This window comes from Populus trichocarpa, chromosome 2, assembly GCF_000002775.5.
Source record: "Populus trichocarpa isolate Nisqually-1 chromosome 2, P.trichocarpa_v4.1, whole genome shotgun sequence".
Lineage (NCBI taxonomy): Eukaryota > Viridiplantae > Streptophyta > Magnoliopsida > Malpighiales > Salicaceae > Populus > Populus trichocarpa.
Genome location: NC_037286.2, coordinates 21,587,459 through 21,611,146, shown reverse-complemented (window position 1 = coordinate 21,611,146; position 23,688 = coordinate 21,587,459). Strand labels below are relative to the sequence as shown.

The following is a 23,688-nucleotide window of genomic DNA, read 5'->3' as shown; positions in this document are numbered from 1 at the left end:
CCAATAACCGAATGGTGTTCCAGTTTGGACTGAACCATCATCTATTTTTTAAGCTTAGCCCTCTCTTTGTTTTCTCAATTTCAGTAGTTAAACTCATCAATCAATCCTTTGATTTATGTGATAGACCTACATTTAAGATGAACATTTACCATAAATTAAAGGTATCTTATATTATTAGACATGTTATTATAAAACATGCTCTAGTTAAGGAGTTATTGATACTTGAAATGCAAAATGATGATATAAAACCTTGATAAAAAGGCACTTGATATGAAGGAATGCGAGCTTATTGTTTCAAACACTGGTTTTGGCATATTCAATTAGTTTTAGAATAACACTAGCTGTTTGGCCTGCGCTACGCTGCGGGTCAATTTTTTTTAAATTAAAAAAAAAACTAAAATCTAAAAGTTTTAGGTCTTTCTGCAAAACTATACCCAAGAGTCTTGGGTCTGACTGCAACGCTTGACCTAAGAGTAATATTTATAATATTAATAATAATATTAAACTTGCATGACTCAAGTTTAAGTGAGTTTGGCTGCAACACCAGACCCAAGAGCCTTAAAATATGATAACAAAATAGAAAAAAATGTAATATTACATAATGAAATTAAACAAAAAAAAAGATTAATTGAAAAGAAAAAAAATAACAAAGCAAAGCACTATTCCAATGAATAGTGCTTTGCAAGGAGGGGCACAACAAAATCCCCTCATGAGATCATAATAATCTAATAAAAAGTAAACAAAATAAATCATAAAGTTTAATTCTTAATCAAATCGATATTAAAAGATAAAATTAGAAGAAAAAACACTACTTAAGAAAAAGAAAAAAAATTGAATCAACTGGTTTAACCCGCCAAATCAGGTTAACCCGTTAAACTTGGGATCTATGTCATGAGAGTGTGATAACTAAATAGAAAAAAAATTAATATTAACAAACTCAATTAAATAAAAAAAATATTAAATAAAAAAATCAAATAAAAAAGCAACAAAAAAAAACCTATAATTAAAAGGTATCTACCTTTCACTATGGATTTACACAGTGCAATCCACAGTGAAAGGTTGATCTCTTTTGGTTACTGTTACAATATTAAAAGATGAAATTGAAAGAAAAAACACTAATAAAGAAAAAGAAAAAAATCTGAATCAACTAGGTTAACCCGTCAAATCAGGTTAACCCATCAAACTTGAGATTCATGTCATGAGAGTACGATAACTAAATAGAAACAAATTTAATATTAATGAGCTAAATTTAACAAAAAAAATAATTAAAAACAAAAAAAACTATAGGAAGAAAAAAACTAATGAAGAAAAAGAAAAACAAATCTGAATTAACTGGGCTAACCCGTCAAACCTGAGATCCTTGTCATGAAAGTCTTATAGGTAAATAGAAAAAAATTTAATATTAACAAAGCAAATTAAAAAGGAAAAAATTAATTAAAAAGGAAAAAAACAAACAAAAGGCATCAGCCTTTTCACTGTCGACTGCACAGTGCAGTTCACAGTCAAAGGCATAAAAACGGCAAAAAAGCAAAAAGAAAAAAAAACAAAAAACTAAAGGCATTAGCCGATAACTAAATAGAAAAAACCTTAATATTAATGAACTAAATTAAACAAAAAAAATATTAATTAAAAAGAAAAAAAACTATAAGAAGAAAAAAACTAATGAAGAAAAAGAAAAAAAAATTGAATTAATTGGGTTAACCCGTCAAACCAGGGATCCGTGTCATGAAAATCTGATAACTAAATAGAAAAAAATTTAATATTAACAAACTAAATTAAGAAAAATAATTAAAAAGAAAAAAAAAAGTATCAACCTTTTCACCGTGGACTGCACTGTGCAGTCCACAGTGAAAGACATAAAAAGAAAAAAAACAAAAAAAAAACTAAAGGCATCAGTCTTTTTACTATGGACTGCATACAATATTAAAAGATGAAATTGGAAGGAAAAAAAAACTAATAAAGAAAAAAACTAATAAAGAAAAAGAAAAAAATATGAATCAACTAGGTTAACCCGTCAAATCATGTTAACTCGTCAAACCTGAAATTCATGTCATGAAAGTGTGATAACTAAATAGAAAAAAGATTTAATATTAATGAACTAAATTAAAAAAAAAAAAGATTAATCAAGAAGGAAAAATAAAGAGAAAAAAACTTGCAGGAAGAAAAAAACTAATGAAGAAAAAAAATCTGAATCAATTGGGCCAGGTTAACCCGTCAAACCTGGGATCCGTGTCATGAAAGTCTGATAATTAAATAGAAAAAATTTAATATTAAGAAACTAAACTAAAAAAAAATTAATTAAAAAACAAAAAAAGAAAGAAAAAAGTCAAAAAAAAAACTAAAGGCATCAGCTTTTTCACTGTGGACTACATTGTGCAGTCCACAGTAAAAGGCTTAAAAAGAAAAAAAAACAAAGGCATACGCCACGGGTTAATTTTTTTTTTTCTTGCATAAAAAATATCAGAAAATGCTAAGATCTAATAGTGTTAGGTCTTTCTGCAAAGATATACCCAAGAGCCTTGGACCTAGCTGCAACGCTTGACCCAAAAGTAATATTCATAATATTAATAATAATATTAAACTTACATTACTCAAGTTTAAGTGAGCCTGGTTGCAACATCAAACCCAAGAGCCTTGGATGTGGGTCTGGCTGCAAGGTCTTGTCATAAAAGTGTGATAATTAAATAGATTACTTAAAAAGAAAAAAAATAAAGAAAAAAAAACCTACACAAAGAAAAAAACTAATGAAGAAAAGGAAAAAAATTTGAATTAATTAGGTTAACCCTTCAAACCAGTTAATCCGTCAAACCTGGGATTCGCGTCCTGAAAATTTGATAACTAAATAGAAAAAAAATAATTGACGGGTTAACCTAAAATTAACTAGGTTAATCCGTCAAACCACGTTAACCCGTCAAACCCGGGATACGTGTCATGAAAGTTTGATAACTAAATAGAAAGAAATTTAACATTAACAAACTAAACTAAACGAAAAAATTAATTAAAAAGAAAAAAAGCAAAAATAAAATTCCTTGTTAGCTCGTCAAACCAGGTTAATCCATTAAACCCGGGATCCGTGTCATGAAAGTCTGATAACTAAATAAAAAAAATTAACATTAACAAACTAAATTAAACAAAAAAAATTCATTAGAAGAAAAGGAAACAAAAAAAAAAGCAAAAAAAAAACCCAAAAGGCATAAAAAACAGGAAAAAAAAAACAGCTCAGCCTTTGCATTGTGGATTGCACTATGTATTCCATGATAAAAAACTGAGCCGTTTTAGTTATAATTAATTAATTAATATATATATATATATATATATATATATATATATATATATATATATATATCAGTTTGTCTACTTTTCAAGTAGTATCATCTTGTAGTTTTATTTGACTTTTGGTTGCATGATAACTAAGAGGCATCTTCTTCTGGTTTTATGTTTCGGTGGAATCTCAGGCTTCTTCTGCTATAATCCATGTTCTCTTGTAACTTTGGTTTCCATTTTCTCCATGATCGTGGCGTTTTATTGTTTTTAATGACTTTCTGCTTCCAAGGTCAGCTTTACAAATCAGTATCTATTTGTGTTGTTTTAATAAAAGGTACCCAATAAGTGAATTACTGCAATTTATCCCTAGTCTTCAAGCATTTAAAAAAAAAAAAGCATTCTTGTAATAAGATTTCATTATGATTTATCAATAATATCATTAAAGATATCATAACCTAATTTTGGATTTTCCTCAAAATTATCATTTTTTAAAAAAAATAAAAAGCAACAAAAAATAAAAATAAAAAAGACTGGCAACTTGACAAGAGTAACTTGAGAAGAGTTTTAATGCATGGAGAAACCAAGCTAGAGTTTTGAACAAAATTGGAAGCTCAGATGTACTCACTTATACCCAAGACTAAAGGACAATGCATATTCATAGCCAAATTAAATGATTATTGAATAAATATACATAACAATTAAGTCTGGGTATTTAATTAGACTTTTAATAGGCTAATTTGATTTAATCATGAGCCAATTAAAAGATTAATTAAGTTTAAGAATTAATTTGAGTCAAATTAAAAGAGTTAATAAAGTTCAAGGACTTATTTAGACTTTTAATGGATCAAATTAATTTTATTAGGGACATAATTGGTGAAACATTAAGTTTGGAAGTCTAATTTAAGCTTAATTGAAAAAATTAAAATTTTAGAGGACCAAGTTTAATTTTTACAAGCTCAATCGAGCTAAATCAATGATAAAATTGTAAGAAAATCAAAGTTTTGAGATCAATTAGCCATTAAATTAAAGAATTTCAAAAAAAAACCACTTTATAAAAAGCACATAAATTTAAGGGTCCAATTGAAAAAGACAATGGTGAAATTGCAAAGAATCAAAAAGATTATAGCTGATTAGGGGTCTCATTACAAAGTTCCAAAGATTTAGAGATCAAATTTAAAAATACTATAATTTCACTATTCATCATCTTCTTCCAAGAGAAAAGGATGTTCAAGTATCCACATTTCAATTCTAATTTCTTCCTCATTCTTTTACCATACCACACAAATCTTATGTCAACCTGCATTCCAGTATTTATACGTTAATCTAAACCAAAATTTAAACTCTAATGGCATCAAAAACACCTTTAGAATCTTTTTCAAAAACACTACCCAACACTTTTCTGCCAACAAAAAAAAAATGTACAGCATTTTTCATCGAAATTTAGGTGGAGAATTCAGAAATAGACGTCCAGAATTTATTTGTGTATTTTTCATGTTTATATCAGAGTGAATTTACTTCTATCCATTATTGATTCATAGAATCTAATAAAAATTCTGAAGGTGATTAAGAAAATGGCTTTGATCACTCTGAGTCCCCACATGCCAGTTTGACGCGGCGGAGTAAAGCTAAAAAAAAATAAAACCATCATCGTCTAGATCTAATTTGAAAACCTTCTCGGCTGGTTATGACTCCTTTTGTTTCTGCTGGTTGATGGCCCAAATGTCTTTAACTTGCTTCTCTAGAATCTGAAGTATTTCCTTGTTGCCTACGCTGCATGGAGGTGGGGAACGAATTGTCAAAAACAGTGAGTGCCTTGCCTTCGAACATTTCATACTTCAATTTAGTTGCGTCAACTGTGTTCCAGCATTCTGTTGCATACTTTTGGCTTCTGGGATGTTATCATATGTTGTGTTCTGATATCAATGAAACTGACATATATGAGAAAATATTTTCTGGAAAGAAGATAACAAAGAAAATTTTAGTGGAAAGACAAAGTTGCCAACTATAAACGATGCTGCTGGAAAAGTTGAAAAAGAGAAATCGATCTCCAGCATATATATTGAGCACAGAAAATGGGAGTTCAAGCAAATCTCATTTCTTGCAACTTGAAATCTGCTTTAAAGTTTAGGATAAAACTGGTCAGAACGTGTGCATGCGTTGGTCTGAGTGTTGGGGAGCGTGGTGGGAAAGCTAGCTGAAGATCCCTCCAAAAGGCTTCTAAAACCCATAATTTGGTGTTATCATAGGCTCTCAGAAAGTCCAAGGTTAGCTGAAAAACTATTCCCTATAAAATATTTGCGTGCACTTGCTAGTTCAGAATCATTTATGAGTTGATTTCTTCCAAATGCAGGTCATGCTACGGGTTAAGATGTTGTCTTCCTATGATTTAAGTGATGCTACCTTCATTGACATGTTTCGCGTATGCTTCAAGACTTGACTGACTTTCGTGATTGATTGTGTTCCATAGTGACTTGGACGTGTATGTCATCTGCTTCCCAAGGTTAATCCTTAATTTACAGAGGTGCATGTGCTGCATCTGTCATCCCAACATCCATCTTCTATGCCCATAGAGAGTGCAGTCAAGGCCATTTTCTTCTCTGCGTCGTGATTTTTTGGGTTTTAAGTAAAAATCATGTCTGATAAGATAGGTACAAAAATGTTTTTGTTACACCTGAAATGTCTTGCGGCATGTAGCTCCGAAGCTGTAAATAACATCTGCGAAGTTCAGCCTATCCTGTCTAGTTAGCCGCTCTATATATCCGTAGTTAGCCAGTATCATTCAAGATCTGCAGGAATGTCGTCAGCAGGCCAAAGGCATTTGGTTGGAGGTATAACTAGTTTGAGCATAATTACGTTTGCACAGAGTCTACAAATGACAGTAGCGCAGAGGTAATTTGCACATTCATGTGGATACAATACATGGTGGAATTTCAATCTGTTTCCATATAAGCCATGACAACATTTTCATTAAAATTTTCATCTCTTAGCAGGGCGATCCATCTGCAATGCGACGCCTGCAACAGTTATTTCACAATGTCAGCAGCAGTACCCCTTGATTACCACCGATTGAGCAGCTGATTGGGCCTATAGGCGGAGGATATATCCGGCTAGGCATAGAATGTAGTCGCTGCTGTCCGAGGAAACCAGAGAGATATCATACTATACACATTGACAGCCAAAGAAAGAAAGCTTGTTGTATAATTCAGCACTTCGTTGTATGTGATAGAGATGCTCCTTCATAGTTTATAAGCTAAGCTAGTGAATCTTTTATATTAATAGAACAACTATCTGGACAGGATAGAGTGAGCTGTAACAAGAAAAAACACAGCTTACTTGACAAAGTCATTTCTTCAAGAAATTGTAGGATTGATTCTCACAATAATAAAAAAAAAAAGCCGAAAAATTGGCATTTCGCAAACGCCTATCTGTGGTCATTATATAGACAGAATGGAGCTGTCATATAAAATGGCTTCGACCTCTTGAAAAGGAAGATTACTGCAGCTATGGACCATTCAAAACTGGAGAGCACATCAGACAACCAAATTATAGCTTGAGAATTCAAGAGACAACAGCAGGAATTTTAATCTTTTGAAGATGAACTAAATGGTTCTATCTTTTGTGGCACTGATAGATTGCTTTCCAGCATAAATGAGAGATCATGCATCTGCGACATGAGCATCTCTACTTCATCAGCCTTGGATCTCGTATTTTCACCTTTCTTAAGATCTTCAGTGTTCCCATCATCTTGATTCACACTATTAATCCTGAAACATTCAACAGAAAATTCAATAACAGTTGCTTCGTTCAGCAATTATGAACAGAAGATCTAAATAAAACCATAAGAAGAAAGAAGTTGGTCGCAAGATGGAGCCAGTATCATCTAAGCTGAAGATTTTCAAGTTAGGGTAATACTATACTACCAAAAGGAAAACTACTTCAAGCAGCCAGGGGAGTCCAGACTAGTCTCTAAACAACAGGAACTTCAACATAATATTCCTCATGTAGAAACACCATGTACACATCTAGGTAATTTACCTTGAACCCAACCTTTAGCAAAATCATTTGCTTTTCACATAACTTCTTCACTCTATAGGCATGCTTCTCTCCCTTACCACGAGGACCACAAACACAGTTCTCATTTGATCAGTAGAAATGCTAACCATATTAGAAATGACAAGAAGGGAGTGGAACACTGCTGATAAAAAAGTGCTAAGAAGTCTGCCTTCTTAACCAAACAGTGTATTGTATGCCAACAGTCTCACCCCCAAATATACTTGGAATGAGGAAATCACTCTATAGGTATGCTTCTCTCCCTTACCACGAGGACCACAATCACAGTTCTTGTTTGATCAGTAGAAATGCAAACCATATTAGAAATGACAAGAAGGGAGAGGAGCACCACAGATAAAAGAAAGTGCTAAGAAGTCTGCCTTCTTAACAAAACACTGTATTGTATGCCAACAGTCTCACCCCATATACACTTTGAATAAGGAAATGAAGACTCATGTCCCTCAGACACTTGTTTTACCTCACAATACCAGAAATAGCTTGATGCAAGCTCCAATCTCCTTGTAAATATACTCTCCATGCATCTAACTCCACCTCAATAGAACATCGCATGACTACTAGTCCAAACCGATTATCTACAACCATGTCTAACTAAACACCTCATTTCAAAAGATTGCCTACTCCTACCCAAGTTCATATCCACAATTATTTTCCTAGAAGCAAAATAGCAACATCACTAAGCATGTTGTGCAGCAACACTCAACCAATCTAACAATAATAATAGAGATTATGGATGAAAGCTTTAAAGTGAATTCCTCAAGAAATCAATTAGTTAACAATTTTCTCTCTAACCAACCTAATCCTAAACGATATCTTCTGTTCAGGGAATATATAGAATAGGATGTTCAGTACTAAATAGGAATAACCTAAACATAGAAAATCCCACTTGGGATCTTTCATACTATAAAGAAAATTAACCTACTGAATAGAATCCCTATTCTTCTTATTTTTCTTTTCTGCCTTCTTTGACTGATACTATAGGTAACCTCTTCATGCATAAAATTTCATATGATATCAATGTGGAAGAAGACATCAGTAATGAGGTAAGACCAAAGGATTGAATTTTCTTTCAAACGAGGGAATGCGTACTCTTCCAAATGTAGATTTCTTTTACACTCTCCAATTATATTATTTCATCAGAAAGAAGATCACAGAAACAATGTGATACAACATGATGAGGAAAACGTAACAAGCCAAAAACAAAATCAATTGCTATACGTCTCTAACTAGGATTCACACACTATTCTCATCAGCCTTCTGATGGCAAAATAGAAAAATAAAACACCAAATCAGAGTTTAAAAAACCCCAACCACTTACAGTCCCACCAACTGAGGTTGGAGCTTTGAAGGGAAAATTTGGAACAGTCCCACCCTACTGAATTTTTGCATTTACTGCCTGTTTTCAAGATTCAGACATAACAGCCTAAGTTTTGGATGCCTTGACAAAAGTTATTAAGGCTCGGATGAGTTGAGTAGAGAGGAAATTGAACATTGTACTTACCTATCTGAAACAGAAGTTTCTGTCTGCATGACATTCACTTCTGAAGAACCATTTTGATTGTTTAATGTTCCTGAAAAGAAATCCGGCTGGGAAAAGCTACCAAAATCAACATCCTGTGAAATACTACTTCCGCCAAACAAGTTTATTTCAGATTCCTGATCCACAGATGGCAAAATGTGATTAGCATCTTGTTCCAAAGAATTGTTTGAAGGCACTTGTGCACTAGTTGAGCCTCTAAAATCATTCCAAGCATCAAATGAATCGTCATTTTCATCAATGGTTTTATTCTCATCTGACTTGCTGGTGGTGGTGGTTTGCCACTGATTGTCTTCAATCCAATCAACATTCATCATAGAAGAATTATTTGTGGTCCCCCTTTTTCCACCACCTTCATCATTTATGTCTAGTTTAAATAGCTCATCCTGGCCAGTTACCCCAGTGCCGGGAATACTCCATAGATCATCCTTAAAAGCACTGGATGCAGAAGAAGTTGCATTCTCATTTGTTTTTCCTTCAAATATGTCTTTAGCAGGACCAAAAACAGAGTCCATATGGGCAGAAAGATCAACCGAGGAAGAACTCACAAAAGGATCCGATGTTTTGGATTCCCGATGTTGGGTTCCAGAACTAGCAGATTGAAACTCAGCCTCCCAACCAGAAGACCAGTCACCACTTACATCTTTGTCAGACCCTCCAATTGTCTCAGAAGGCTGAACATTCTCAAACAAGCTAAGATTTCCATGACCTTGAACTGCATTTCCTCCCGTAGCATCCATATCTTTGTTCAGCGTGAGCTGTTCTTGAGATAAAGCAGGAACAGAGTCTACCTTAGGTTCACCAAAAAAGTTGTTAAGATCAACTCCACCCAAATTCAAAGTACTCAAATTTTGAGCAGGAGTCTTGTCTGTAACGCTAGTTTCTGATCTCTCGGACTCAGAAGGCCATCTTATTTCCAAATCTAAGAGATCAGACAAGGGAAAGTTGTTTTGAGAAGTGCTCTGTCTTCTGTTTAATTCCTTCGCTTCAATAATCGATTCCACAATCTCCTGCAAACAGCAAGCGCACATTTACCAAAAAATTCTTTCTAAAACACAGAAAAGTTTCCTGCTGGCAACACATCCAAAGGAAAGGCCGTAGTATCACTTAAGCTCACAAAAACACTAGCTAAAATTCATCCCCGTAAACCCATGAAGTCTAAACCTTTCTGATTAAGAAAACATCATAAGGTGAGCAATAAAGTAACTGACAAGACAGAAAATAAAATAAAAATCAAGAAAAACAAGGAGAGGACTGACCGATCCATCTAAGTGAAGAGATTGGAGAAACCAACGGGAACCGACAGTAGACATGAACTTGATTGGGTCAGGAGGGATATCCTGATTGTGCTGTCTCCCACAGAAGACACAAATTGTGGAATTTACACCTCTGAGGAGCCTGCCTTTGCAGTTCTTGCATCGAAGGTAAGGTGGAGAGGGGTCAATGTCGGAAATTGAGGAGTCATTGAGGGAGGCCAAATCGGGAAGCCAATCATTTTCTTCTAGGTTGTAAGAAGAGAGACCCGCCTCTTTACGCAGAGACATCTGCAGCTCCCTTATGTCATCGTCCGGAATCTCGAACGCCATTGCAGTAGCAGCACTATCTGTCTTCGTTCCTGTGGAGATCTCTGATTCGTTTTTTACTTTGATGATGAAGAAGACGAGATGTTTTCGTGGATCTGCGGGCTTCCTTTGAACGACAACGTTTTCCCGAGCTCAGTCAAAACGCATCGTTTAAGTTGATGTTTTGGGGTGTTCTGGCCTCAGGCCCATCATACTCGCTGTGGAAACCGAAGAGCCTCTACGGGTTGAATTTGGGATCTTTTAGGTGGCCCAGACCCATTGCCAGGCTGGTTAGTCCACCTATTCTTATTGGTAGAAGGATATCGTGTGGGTCCAATTTTTTTAATTGGGAATATATCCATTGATAATAATAACAATAATAATAATTGTGACAGAAGGCACGTTTATGCAGGGTAAATATTTTTTAGTTAATTATCAAAGTTAACTATCTATAAATACCCTTAATTTTTTAGTTAATTATCACTTGTTGTAATATGCAACTTTCACCATATTCTACAAAATAGCAAATCAAACATATTAGATTGAAAATGCATTAACTAATAAATTATTAAATAAAACATGTTAGTAATTACTTGAATCAAGGTTTTCTTCGGTTTCAATATCATCTATCAAGTTCTAATATCAATTGGAATTGGTCTATGATGCAACTAATTTTGATAACAAACAAGTGCTTAAATTGTTGTTGGAGACTAGGGAGAAAAAAAAACTTTGATATTGGTTGAGTATACAACCGTCAATGCTAAAGGTTGATTTGAAAGTCATTGTCAATACAAGAATAGCTAGCACATGTTCTGAGACCTTCGAAAAGATATTATATTTTAAAATATTATGTTTCCACCAACTTAAAATACATAACTTATATCATTATTAGAATCCTCACAAATATCAATCAAATACCTCTCAACCTCATTTCTACTCTCCACAATATTTTCCTCCTCTAAATATTTTTTGAATTGAGCTAAAGTGGTTATCATATCATCTACCTTCGTGTCATCACTAGAATTAACTTTTGTTGATGTTTGGTATCATCTTTATTTCATCAGTTTTCAAAAAAAACTTATACAAACTCACCAAAATATCTTTCATCTATTTTATTAGCAATTGTGCTCACTATCATCATACAAGTCATTAAAATGAAATTTCACATATTTCAACTTGAAATATAAATCTAAAACAATAGTCACATATAATAAAAAAAATTCTAAGTTTTTATACATCTCCCTAAAACTTCTCAAACTTTAACATCATATTCTTAGACATTCCACTTAAAAGATTATCTCCACTTCTATATAATATTTAAGCAAAAAATGTTATACAATCAATGATAATTAAATATTATGACTTGTGTAGACATGTAAATAAGTATTTGCAACATCCTTTATTAAAAAATTTATTCTTCTTCAAACCCTTATCTTCACAATTCAATATTGTTAATACCAATTCTTTCGGACATGCCATAAATCATCACTAGTCTAAACAGACGTTTATTATATCACTAAATAGTTCAAACTTTCTAATTGCTTATTAATTAGAGTACTAATCCTATTATTCAAGGATTCAGTTTCTTTAATCGTCTATCAACCAGAGCACTAATTCCATTAACTATAGTATTTGCTTCTTTGATTGCTCATTCACCAGGGCAACAATCTCATTAACTAGGGAAATTTTTTTTTCAAATTGCCCATCAATCAAGGCACTAATCCTATTAACCAAATGTTAGTTTCTTGATCCACCTAGTAATCAGGAAACTAATCATATTAACCAGGGATTAGTTTCTACAATCTACCTTTCATGCTTCTCAGTTGAAACCAAGATACAATTAAAGAATTTTTCAACTAATATTTAAACAATTAATTAGTTTCCTTGAAGGTGTAGGACACCTAGCTGATGTTTGCAAAAGCAAAATAGTCTTTTGCTGTTGTTTAGATCTCGCTGCCTCCCTTATACCAAAATAATCAATAAATTACTTATCATTCATCTATCATAAGGATCAATCTCATTTTCCACATAGATTTCAATTTCTCATTTTATTCGTATTGAAACTTCCACATTCTTGTCATGTATCATGTATATTCCTTTTTTTTTCATTAAATTCTATTTTTAATCAACATGACCTAATACGATTTATATATTACATAATTTAACCAAGTCCAATATTCTTACATATGTTTGGCTGAATTCCTTGTCCATAAAAAGAATAAAATCTCCTTTTCAATTCTTTATGATTATTCTATTCTTAAACCCTAGAACAATTCAACAAATTCATTTAAACATAACCCTCTATATTAACAAGATCAAAATTAAACCCTTTCCTTTAAGGTGAGCTCTGGGCAAACGAATGGATGAGAAGAATGTGAGGATTTTTCTCCTTTTTTTTTAGAAATTCTCATCCTTCATATCCATTAATATTCATAAACATCTAATTTCACACAATTCTAATCAATTGTATCAAAATCTCTAATTATCCTAATTTTCCTCTTTGATCGAAACCCCTGAGTGATAAATGAGGAATTTTTGTTTCTTTCATTTTTGAAATTAACTCATTGCCCAACCATATTTCATGATTACAAACTTTATTCAATCATGATTGTATCATTTCAATAATAAACACCATAAATCTTCATTTTCACGTAACCCTAACAATTGAAATTCTTCAACAAAACACAAAAATTATTGCAATTAATCTCTTTGGATATGTCTATTACCTTAATTGGATGATGTTTCAAAAGATGATAGTTAGAAAATCCAAGTTTTCCCCTCTCTCTCCCTTTCCTAACCATAAACTTTGCTTATCCTCCTTTGATTACCTAACTATATTTAATCACTCTAATTAAATCTTTTTTTTTTATGGGTTTAGCAAGAAATATGAAAAAAAATCAAACAAACCCTTACCCTTTATTTTAGGAAGCAAACCGCCGACCATGAGAGAATAAATTGGGTATTTATAATCTGATTTTTCTATTATTTGCACATTAACCCCTATTATTTCATATTTTCCTTTTTGCCCCACCACCTTTTCTTCTTAAATAATTTGTACCGTAACACTTTTTCCTCTATTTAATTTCACCCCTCTCATATTATCTATAACTCTATTATTTAATCTAACCTGTATTTTATTTTTAGATTAAATAAAATATTTTTATTTTTTATCGAGATAGGTTTCAAACCTAGTTCTTACAAAAGATCTCTAAAGAACTTCATCAAAGATCTAGCATTTTTTTTAATCCTCAAAACTAGGTGGCTCAATGTTTTTTTTTTATTCCCTTTTGAATCAGCCTCCATAAAGTAACTCATATATATAGGATCGCTTTCACTTAACCTTGTATAAAAAAAACTCTCAAATCTCTTAACAGATTTAACATCAGATAAGTTGAATTACATCAAGTTACAATATCCAAACACACTAATTTCTTACATCATATCTCACAAACCTGACTGCATTTCAAATTTTAACAACTTATCTTTCAAGCCATCACACATATGAGGTTTACAATGTGTGTACAACACCTAACAAGCAAATACGTATTTGACAATATAATAATTGGCCAAACTTGTATTATATTATTCAAATATGCAATAATCAAATTATTAGATCTTGAATTATCTTTTGTAATAGTTAAAACATTATCAATTCACCACTCTAACAAACAATTCTAATAACTTAACCAATTATCTCACCTCTATGATTGGAAACTTGATAAAATTTTAGAATTTTTTTATGCAAATTCCACTCATTATCAATTCAATGAGTTGTCAAGCACATATAGTTAATGTTTTGGCTTGATGCCCAAGTATTAGTTGTTAAGCATACATGTTAACCCCTAAGAGCTTTCCTTAATTTTTTATATCTTTTCTATATTAACTTCAAACAATCTCTCATAATAGATTGTACAATCTTACAGAATAATCTAAATCCTAACCCTTTATAAAATTAAAATGCAACTCATCAAATATAATAAATTTTACTAATGCATGTCTACACTCATTATAACTATAACATATTACCATAAGATTTCCTACATTTCAATCTCCCATTTCACCCTCTTATTTTTAGGTTCTAATACCAAATTCTTTTGTTTCCTATCAACCATAAAAGAAAATTTTTTGCATGCTTTTAAATAACTCCACATATTACTTGTGTTATCAAAAACATATGACAAACGTAATTTTTTTCACAATAACTATATGTAGCTTTAGGGGTTTCAAGATCACTATTAAGTTTTGTAAAGTAATCCCAAATTTATGATTTTTTTTTCTATCAACAACATTTTTTTTTCTTGATGTAAGGAGTTGAAATTGTTTACATTTAATATTCATGGTGGATGCTTTACTGACTGATATTGGGGTAGTGTTTGAAGTTGGGGGCAATGATTGATATTTGGGTAGTGGATGATGTATTTGTATTTTCAAGGTTTTGTATTTGTAATTAATATAAAAAACAATGTCAACAATTATAATTGATAATGAATTAATAGAAGCTCATCATATTCACAATGACTGAATCTATTCATTTCAACAAAAAAAGATGATATGCAAGAAGAAAGATAATTCCATATAAATATAGTTTTGTAACCTAAATATTTTTCTAATAGCTCAAAAATAAAAAGAAATTGAGTTATATGAAAAAAAAACTAGAAAAAAAGGTATTGTTTTTCTCATAGAGCCTTTTACTAGGACACAACTTCTTAGCTCAAATTTTTTTAACTTTCTAAAAAATTATTTATATGTGATTTCTTAAGACAAAAACAAACATAATGCATAAATAGACAAACACATATGGCAATATTGATTCAAATATAAGATCATGCAAAACACTGGGTTAATTTAGATATATTCAAATGTTTATGGATTAACCATTCAAGTAATGCAACTAAAATATTAGTCTTTATTAGTTTTTATTAGTTTTTTGGTTTGATTGGTTTTTTTTTTCTCATCCTATGTTTATGGTATACTTAGAAATTGGATTTTGCTTCACTAAAGTCTATCATTTGATTTCATCTCTAACATGGTCGGATAAGGTTAGGTGGAGAACATTCTATACTCGAGTACAATATTTTATTTTTAAAAAATAAAATTTAAATTTAAAAAACAAACTATATTTTCATTTATGAATCATAAAATTCTATATTTAAACTTCAAATTCATATATACAATCATAATTTTTCCACAAGTAATATGATAGAAACCCATATATTTTATTGAAAAATAAATTACAACTTTATAATTAAAAAAGAGGTTAAAAAACAAGTTACTGCCTAGTCAGGTGAACTCTTCTTGCATCCATCACTGCATCCAACTTTAGTTCAATTTGACTAGATAATTGATAATTGATGGAAAAAAAATCAATACAACCAAATTAAATGACATTAGATAATTGATGAATCATGTAAAAGTCCTCATCTTTAGTCTAGTTCACTTATAAAAACTCATTTAGCTTATACAATAAAAAAACTAAGTTTTATGATCAAGTTCAAGCTCTTTCATTTTAGAGAAAATACATTTATATTCTAAAATTTGATAAGCTTAAATGTTAGCTCATTGATAACTATTTAGTTAAAATAACAATTTAGTTTGATTGAACTGCTTTTTTATTTTTATTTTTTGTGGCACCTGTCTCATTTCAAGATTAATCTATCCATTAATTTATCAAAATAAAATTAGAAATGTTGAAATCAAATCAATATTTTGGTTATTTGACAAAGTTTATTCAAAGTCTCAATGACCAAGCATTCATGAGTTTAAATTTTACCACCATGTTATCACTAATCAAATTAATGAAATTAAATACAAGATAATAGTGGACTTATACAAGTTTAATTCTAGAATTTGTCTTATGGTTAAGGAGGTATGATGTTTTTTTTTTTTAGGTTCAAATATTAGAGTTAGCATTGAGGATAATTTTTCAACTTTTTTTTAATACACCAAATTAATGTGAATAGGTGTGTCTTAAAGATCATTTGGAAGAAAAAAAAAACCTTAGTTTTAGAATTAATAAAAATAATGTGATATATCATATTAACCATTAGTGGATGGAAAGAAACATGAAAGTAGTAACTTCTAAGTTTCTAGTATCATTAATTTTTGGTTCTTGTGCTTCAAAAATATGATGTAATTCATATTGTTAAATGACTTTATTTAATTAGTTCACTCCCAAAGGAGGAGAATTTAATAAAGGTTTAGATTTGAACCCAAAAATAGGGTTAAAATCTTAAATATGAGAATTTCTTTAGTTTTGCGTTCGTATTGTTTTTTAATTTTTTTCATTCACTTTCATATTAAAACATATATATATATATATATATATATATATATATATATATATATATATAACTTTGAGTAAACATTGTCATTTATATAATTATCTAATTAGTTTTTTTTCAAAGTAGTACAATAAAAAAACAAAATAATACAATTTAAAACTTAATTAAAAAAATATCACAATTACTGTCATATATCACTCTCCAGAAAAAAAAAATCAGATGTAATTTTATTAAAAGAATTTAAAATCTTAAATTTAAATAAATAAATATTATCTTTATAATTATCTTTTAAAAATAAATAAGTAAATATTATTTTTATGGTCATTATAATAAATATAATATTTATTTAACTTTAAATATTTTTTTTAAAATCTAATAAAATTATACCTATCATTTGTTAAAGAGCCACAAATATCATTTATTACTCCTTTAGCTCATTAAATTGTATTAGTTTTCTAATTAAATTTTAAACAGTGTTATTTTATCTTTTTTTACTTTACTACTTAAAAACAAATCTTTTAAGTGTACCCCATTAAACTTCCTATATCACAATGAAACTTAAGCGCCTGTTTGGGAGTGTGGTTGTGGTTGCTTTTCAAAATACTTTTCGTGTTAAAATACATCAAAATGATGTTTTTTCATTTTTGAAATCAACGCATCAAAACATATATAAAAAGTTAATTTTTAGTAAAATAAAATAAAATTTTTATAAAATATAATTTGCACCGTATTTCTAAACGATGTCTTAGTGTTCACATCAACAAGTTCTCCCTTATTACTTTTTTTTTTTTAAAAAAAAATCCTCTCATAGTAAAACCTAAAATGCACCTCATCAACAAGCTGCAAACACATATACAATACGTTATTAACAAGTTTTAAAAATTCTTTTTATTTTGTTTTAGAAATTTTTAGAGATAAAAAATAATTATGGCTTATTTTTTTTTGTTTTTTCTCCGGGCCTATCTTCTCATGCCTGCATGACAAGTCTATTAAGGCCAATATTCTCCTGGTCCGTTTTACTCCTAGTTCAAAGATTTCTGTCCATATAATAAGACAAGTTTTTCTCTACTTGCAAATACAACAAATCACTGCTAGTGTGGGAGACAAGACAAACAATTTCATCATATAACCTTCTAAAAACCTAATAATTACAAGACTTTATAAAATTTTAAATTTGTTATTTTTGGCTTTTTTATCTAAAAAAACAACATTTTTTAGATAACTCTTTAGTACGAGGAAAAAACCTTTTTTTTTTTATCGTATCATTATAATATCTTCATCTAAATTTATATCTCATGTATTTATCTTAATAAAAATATAGTTTTTTTAAATATCAATCTTTGTGTTTCATATTTAAGTTTCATATTATTGTATTTATAATTATGCTCTGTGTTTGTTAATGGATCTTGTTATTGTTAAACTTCCCTCCACCTTCACTTCAAAAATTATCATATTGTGTTTTTCATATTGGTAATAGAGTACATGTCTAATACATTACTAACAAGATTTATAACCAGTTTGGTATTGCAGTAGTTTCTGTTTTTACCCTACCATATAATCTATTTTTTGCAATAGCCCCACAAGTAATTATTTTTTAAATATTAGTTTTGTAGGAATTGAAATAACTTTTTTTTCATTCCTCAAGGCTTACTTTTTATTTATTTTGGACTTGTTTGGGAGGCTAATAATGAAGTTATTTTTCAAAGTTTTTTTTACTTGAAAATATATCAATATAATATTTTTGACAGTAATATATTAAAATAATTTAAAAATACTAAAAAAATTATTTAAAACTATTTTTTTTTAAAAAACACAATTGAATTGGAATCCTAAAGAAGACTTTTATATACAAAAATCTTTCTAGTATTAGTTTTAACCATACACTTATATTTTTTTAAAATTTATTTTTTTAACCACAACAGAAGATCAAACACACATTAAGTTTCTGTTTGTTTTTACTTTTCAAAAATGTTTTTGAAAAAAATTAAAATTAAAATTTTTATTTTTTTATTTTAAATTAATATTTTTTGTTATTTTCATATTATTTTAATATATTAATATAAAAAATATTATTTTAATATATTTTTAAATAAAAAATCGTACTAAACTGTTGAAATGATGAAAGACCGAAATGGAAAAGAAAAGGACAATATTTTAAAGGGCGGTAACATCACCGACTACTAGTAATAGAGTCGACTCAAGAGAAGGTTTTTTTGAGAGAGAGAGAGAGAGACAGAAAGTCAATCAGATTCAATGACTCCATACCAGTTGTCATTTTTTTTCCTTCTCCAAATAAATTAACTAAACACTGTTATTTAGATTTCAAGAAAATCTTGCTCGAGTAGTAGCAGAAGAAAGCACAACTAATTGTGATTTCTTGAGAAGGAAATCTTATTAGTAGTAGATACTACATACAGATAGATAAGGAATGGCAACGAAGCAGCAGCAAGCGGCAGCGGTGAAGGTGGGGTTGGGGTTAATGGCGGTGTGTATAGCAGGATACATTCTGGGGCCGCCTCTTTACTGGCACTTGAAAGAAGGGTTTGTTGCTGTTGCTCGATCTTCTCCAATTTGCTCTCCTTGTGACTGTGATTGCTCTTCTCAGCCTCTCCTCTCCATTCCTCAAGGTTAATAGATCTATCGCTACCTCTATCTTTATATCATTTCTTTCTTCACTCCCTCCATCACTTTTACTGTAATTCTCAAATAAAATGGCAAATCAGACAACTTCTTACATAAATCTAAGGTACACACTTTTTATCATGTTCAAACAATTCTGGGTTTTAGTTGTACTAGTTGGAAACCTAGTTTTAGTTAGATTCAGATCCATGCCAGACAGATATCTTCAAGTATTTTACTTTGAAATCCAACCTTCGTGTTCATGTGGATGCCAGTGCTATGTTTTGGATTCTCGAACTATACAGTGTCTCGGTAGTGTCAAGCATCAATCCTTTTAATTTCATAACCTAGTATGTGTATTTTTTTTGTATCCAAGGAGATACAGCATTTAATCATGTTTTAAATGCTTGTATTAGGATATGCAATTATTTGAATGCTAAAAAATGGTGCTAGAGAGTAATGGAAAACCATTCTTGGACCTAACGGCTTTAATTTTCAGATTAAGATGGTTTTTTATCGTAGTATTAGAACCTTAATGACGGAGCACAAGGTGCTGATGGACTTGTGTAAGTTTTCACGCTAAAGACTTTTCACTTGAGGGGTGGGTGTGATAGATAAAACAATTTTTAGAGCCTCATTCAACAGCTTAATTTTTTGGGTTGAGATGGTTCTTTTCAGATTTTTATTAGGTGAAGACCATGGTTGAATTTGCTGCACTAAGTTATGTAGAGACATTTTAGTGAAGCCATTTAGATGATTTTCTGTTGAGAAACACATTTGGCTATGGTTCCCATCTTGGTTATCTGTGGTACTTGCTCTTCCTGTGATTTAATCCGTGCTTGGATATGCCGAGTGCCTTTTGATGGTCTGAAAGCACTGGTTAGTACAATTGCTTAAATGGATATGATAACGTGAAAAATATAATTCTTGGCAGTTCAAAACACTAATCAACCAATATTTTGCCCGTGCTTTGTTATTCAATTGAAACTATTTCTTGTTCTTCTTTGAATACCTCAAAACTTTCTGGTTTTCTTAACTTGGATCAAAACCCTTATATAGTCCTGCTCAAGAAAAGGTTGCCCCATGCGGCATTTTCTTGAACAAATTAATGTATTCTCCAATAGCTCATGTGAGACATTTATCTGATAGTTTAGATATAAATGTGATAATCATACATACTGTTATAGCATGTAAAGCCCCGAACTTTCTGAATCATCTATGTTGGGATGCTTTGGCTATGGTTTTGTAACAGGATGAAACATTTTTGAGACAAGTTACACCTGTTGTTTGTGTTTGTTCATTTGTGTGCTTGTTCTTTGTCTTTTGACCTGGCTTTTGATGCAGAATACCAAAATTGTATTGCTGTAGCTTCATACATAATCTGCCTACTGAATGTCACTCCCACTGAATTATTTGCATGAGTATATTGGTTTCTAGGTCAATTATGTCAGTTTGAATTTTGTGCTGGTGTATTTGATAAGTTACATAATTCGTCATGTTTATACTTACTTCAATTCTTTGTCCATTTTCTGCAGGATTGAGCAATGCATCATCCTTCACAGGTTAGTTTATCTGTCTTGAATTAACTTTATTTGAGTGGGGGATCATTTGTAATTTCAAAACCGAACAGCTTAAGCACTTTCCTTTTCTTGGTTCTATATGCATGTGCATGAGAAGGGAAATAGAAGAAATGTTGCTACAGTCTACCTGCATTTAATAGCTTGTTTTCTGTTGAAGTATGATTTATATTTTTAATTGACGGAAAAATTTTACTAAACTCCTTCAGACTTTGGCAAAAATGTAGAGGCTGTCCCATGAATTCTGAAATTACCCAGAAATTTACTTATCACTCTTAACTATATATATGATGTTATCAAAGGATGATTTCTGAAATATTTCCCTCATTCATTGGGGAAATGGATAAACATTACTAAGCCACAGTTAACACCTTTTCTGTTTTATTTTCTCTCTGCAATCATTTCATCAGGTGCTCTTTCCCCCCAAAATCTGGTTAGAATATATAAATTTTTGTCTAGTTCAGTGAATGTGATTTTTCCAATTATTGTGACAATTTAAGTTGTTTGTCCACTACATATTTTCTTATTTGTTGACCCAATTTCAGAAACCAATTTGCTTGTTAGATGGCACATATTGCAAATGATAATATTGCTTCATATGACGAAATTTTACTCATATTTTTTCACTGTTTCTATAAAGCTGTCTTATGCTATAACAGAGAGGTATTTGCGTTTCTCTTTTTTCTTTTCTTTAAACTTTATTGGTAGTCACATGAAGAAGGCTGAGAAGTGTGTTAAGTTAAAATATTTAAGCTTCTGTGCGGATGTTTCTTTTCCTAAGTGACATTTATTGTTATTGCAAATAACTGTCTTGCTCTTAGAGGCTGTTAAACCTAACAGGCTTTTTTTGATTGGTTGCTTGTCTTTTTCCTTGAGCTATGCCAGCTTGTTTGTAGAGGCATGACCATCTGTGATCCTTAAACAATCCCTAAGTCATGCAACATTATCAAACCCCTGTGAGGAAATTCAGAATTTATCATCTATGCTGTTCCTTTCAAACATTCATGCATCCTCTAATGCTTATGCTTTGTTCTTTTATTTGCATGCGTTTTATGGAAACTGGAAAGTGTTGAGGGTATTATAGCTATGCTAAGAAAAACAATAACAAAACTCCTGTTATCTGTCATTACTTACAATGATCATCTGGCTCTTATGTTGTTTAATTTTATCTGCGTACTTAAAAGAAACTTCAAAACAATTAACGGAGCGTGGTTTTCTGGTTTAAATTAGGGTGCAGTGCACATATGTATATGTATTTCAAAATAATTCTCTTATCAAACTTCATTTCATTATGTGCTTTATGTTTGGTATTCAGTAATAAACCATAAAATGTTATGTGAATGATATGATTGAACCATGGTGTCATGGTATCTCATTCTGCCTGGCATATATTATGCAGATTGTGCGAAGCATGACCCAGAGGTGAATGAAGATACTGAGAAGAATTTTGCAGAGCTACTGAAAGAGGAATTGCAGCTGCGGGAAATTGAAGCACTAGAGAATCAGCGGCGGGCTGATATAGCTCTGCTTGAGGCTAAGAAGATTGCATCCCAGTATCAAAAGGAAGCTGACAAATGCAATTCTGGGATGGAAACCTGTGAAGGAGCAAGGGAGAAAGCAGAAGCCACATTAGCAGCACAAAAGAAATTGACATCAATCTGGGAGCTAAGGGCGCGTCAAAGAGGATGGAAAGATGGGGCTGCCAAGTCCCATACCTAATCTCAGGGAAATGTCCAGTCTGTGTAAAAGATCTGCCGAGGCCTCATCAAACCTGCTCCTCTTCTCGGTGCTATGGTATTATATTCACAGCCAAGTCAGCATGATACGAATATGATTTATATTTGAGATTGTAACAGTCAAGTATACCGTTATCAAGAAGCCTTTTGAAACTATCAAGCTGTTTAAAAAGCCCCAAAGTGCATTCCTGCTATTTCTTTTAGTAAAATGTTTTGCTTGTAAAACTCTAGAAGTAGAGATTGATTTATTTATTTTAATGAAAAAAATAGCAGATAATATGTCTGCAAGTGTCTAGCTTGCTACTGCTGTGATTTTTCAATTAAATATATTCTGTGCTGCTGGGATTCATTAGCAGTTCCATCAAGCTATTCCCGTAGCAAACTAGGTAAAGATTCCAAGCCGATCATTACAGTTTTCTTAAAGTTCATGTTCTATGTTACAGGAATACCATGCTTGATGCTACCTATTGCCTAATGATACATGCTACGCGAGCAGCTACCTAGTATGTCTTCCAAGTCTCGTTTTAGCATAGCAATTAACAAATGCTAAGTGATTTTTGTTCTATTAGCATCTACAAGCATATGTGCGATCTTCGCTGTTACCAGTCTAATCAAGAAGGCAAGAACACATGGATGGGATCCTCGTTTTATTTCGATGTTCCGGCGATGCCTAGACATCGGATACCTAGAGGCCCGAGACCGTGTAGCCTGAGCAAATTTCATTTAAGCTCGCTGTACAAAGTGGGGCTCTTTGCATCTGTAAGCCAAACCGGTGCCATTTCTTTCGAGCGTAATTGGTAGTTTGGTACTGGGTTGCGGCTAGAAATTATAGTTGTAATTGCGGCTAAAAATAAACACAGAACTAAAATATTTAGTTAAGTTGAACCACATTTTTATTTCACGTGGATCCCACTCAAAAACTAAGGTCGAACCTCAGTTTTTGAAAAGCAATTTACAATTGCTTTTCTGTTCGTGTTCTTCTTTCTCTCACCGACACTGCTAATTAATTAACACAACTTTCTTAACCCGAGTTAATATTCTCTG

At 31.4% G+C, this 23,688-nt stretch overlaps 2 protein-coding genes across 3 annotated transcripts; one reads left to right on the top strand and one right to left on the bottom strand.

Moving 5' to 3' along the window:
• Window positions 1–6,503: 6,503 nt before the first annotated feature.
• On the bottom strand, window positions 6,504–10,545 carry LOC7458295 (uncharacterized). 2 transcript variants are annotated; one of them, XR_008058635.1, is made up of 4 exons: window positions 10,129–10,545; window positions 8,834–9,879; window positions 8,651–8,728; window positions 7,010–7,028 (listed from the first exon to the last, which is right to left on the bottom strand). XR_008058635.1 is itself a non-coding variant. In XM_002301579.4 (3 exons), exons 1-3 carry the CDS (start codon window positions 10,453–10,455, stop codon window positions 6,845–6,847), a joined length of 1,557 nt encoding a protein of 518 aa, XP_002301615.4. In that variant the 5' UTR covers window positions 10,456–10,541; the 3' UTR covers window positions 6,504–6,844. The 2 variants fall into 2 exon arrangements, 1 of the variants encoding a protein (XP_002301615.4); XM_002301579.4 differs by lacking the exon at window positions 8,651–8,728 and having other exon boundaries at window positions 6,504–7,028; window positions 10,129–10,541.
• An 8,332-nt stretch (window positions 10,546–18,877) lies between these two features.
• Window positions 18,878–22,939, top strand: LOC7489891 (uncharacterized). Its single transcript, XM_002302831.4, has 3 exons — window positions 18,878–19,339; window positions 20,867–20,893; window positions 22,308–22,939. Exons 1-3 carry the CDS (start codon window positions 19,141–19,143, stop codon window positions 22,625–22,627), a joined length of 546 nt encoding a protein of 181 aa, XP_002302867.1. The 5' UTR covers window positions 18,878–19,140; the 3' UTR covers window positions 22,628–22,939.
• Window positions 22,940–23,688: the final 749 nt, after the last annotated feature.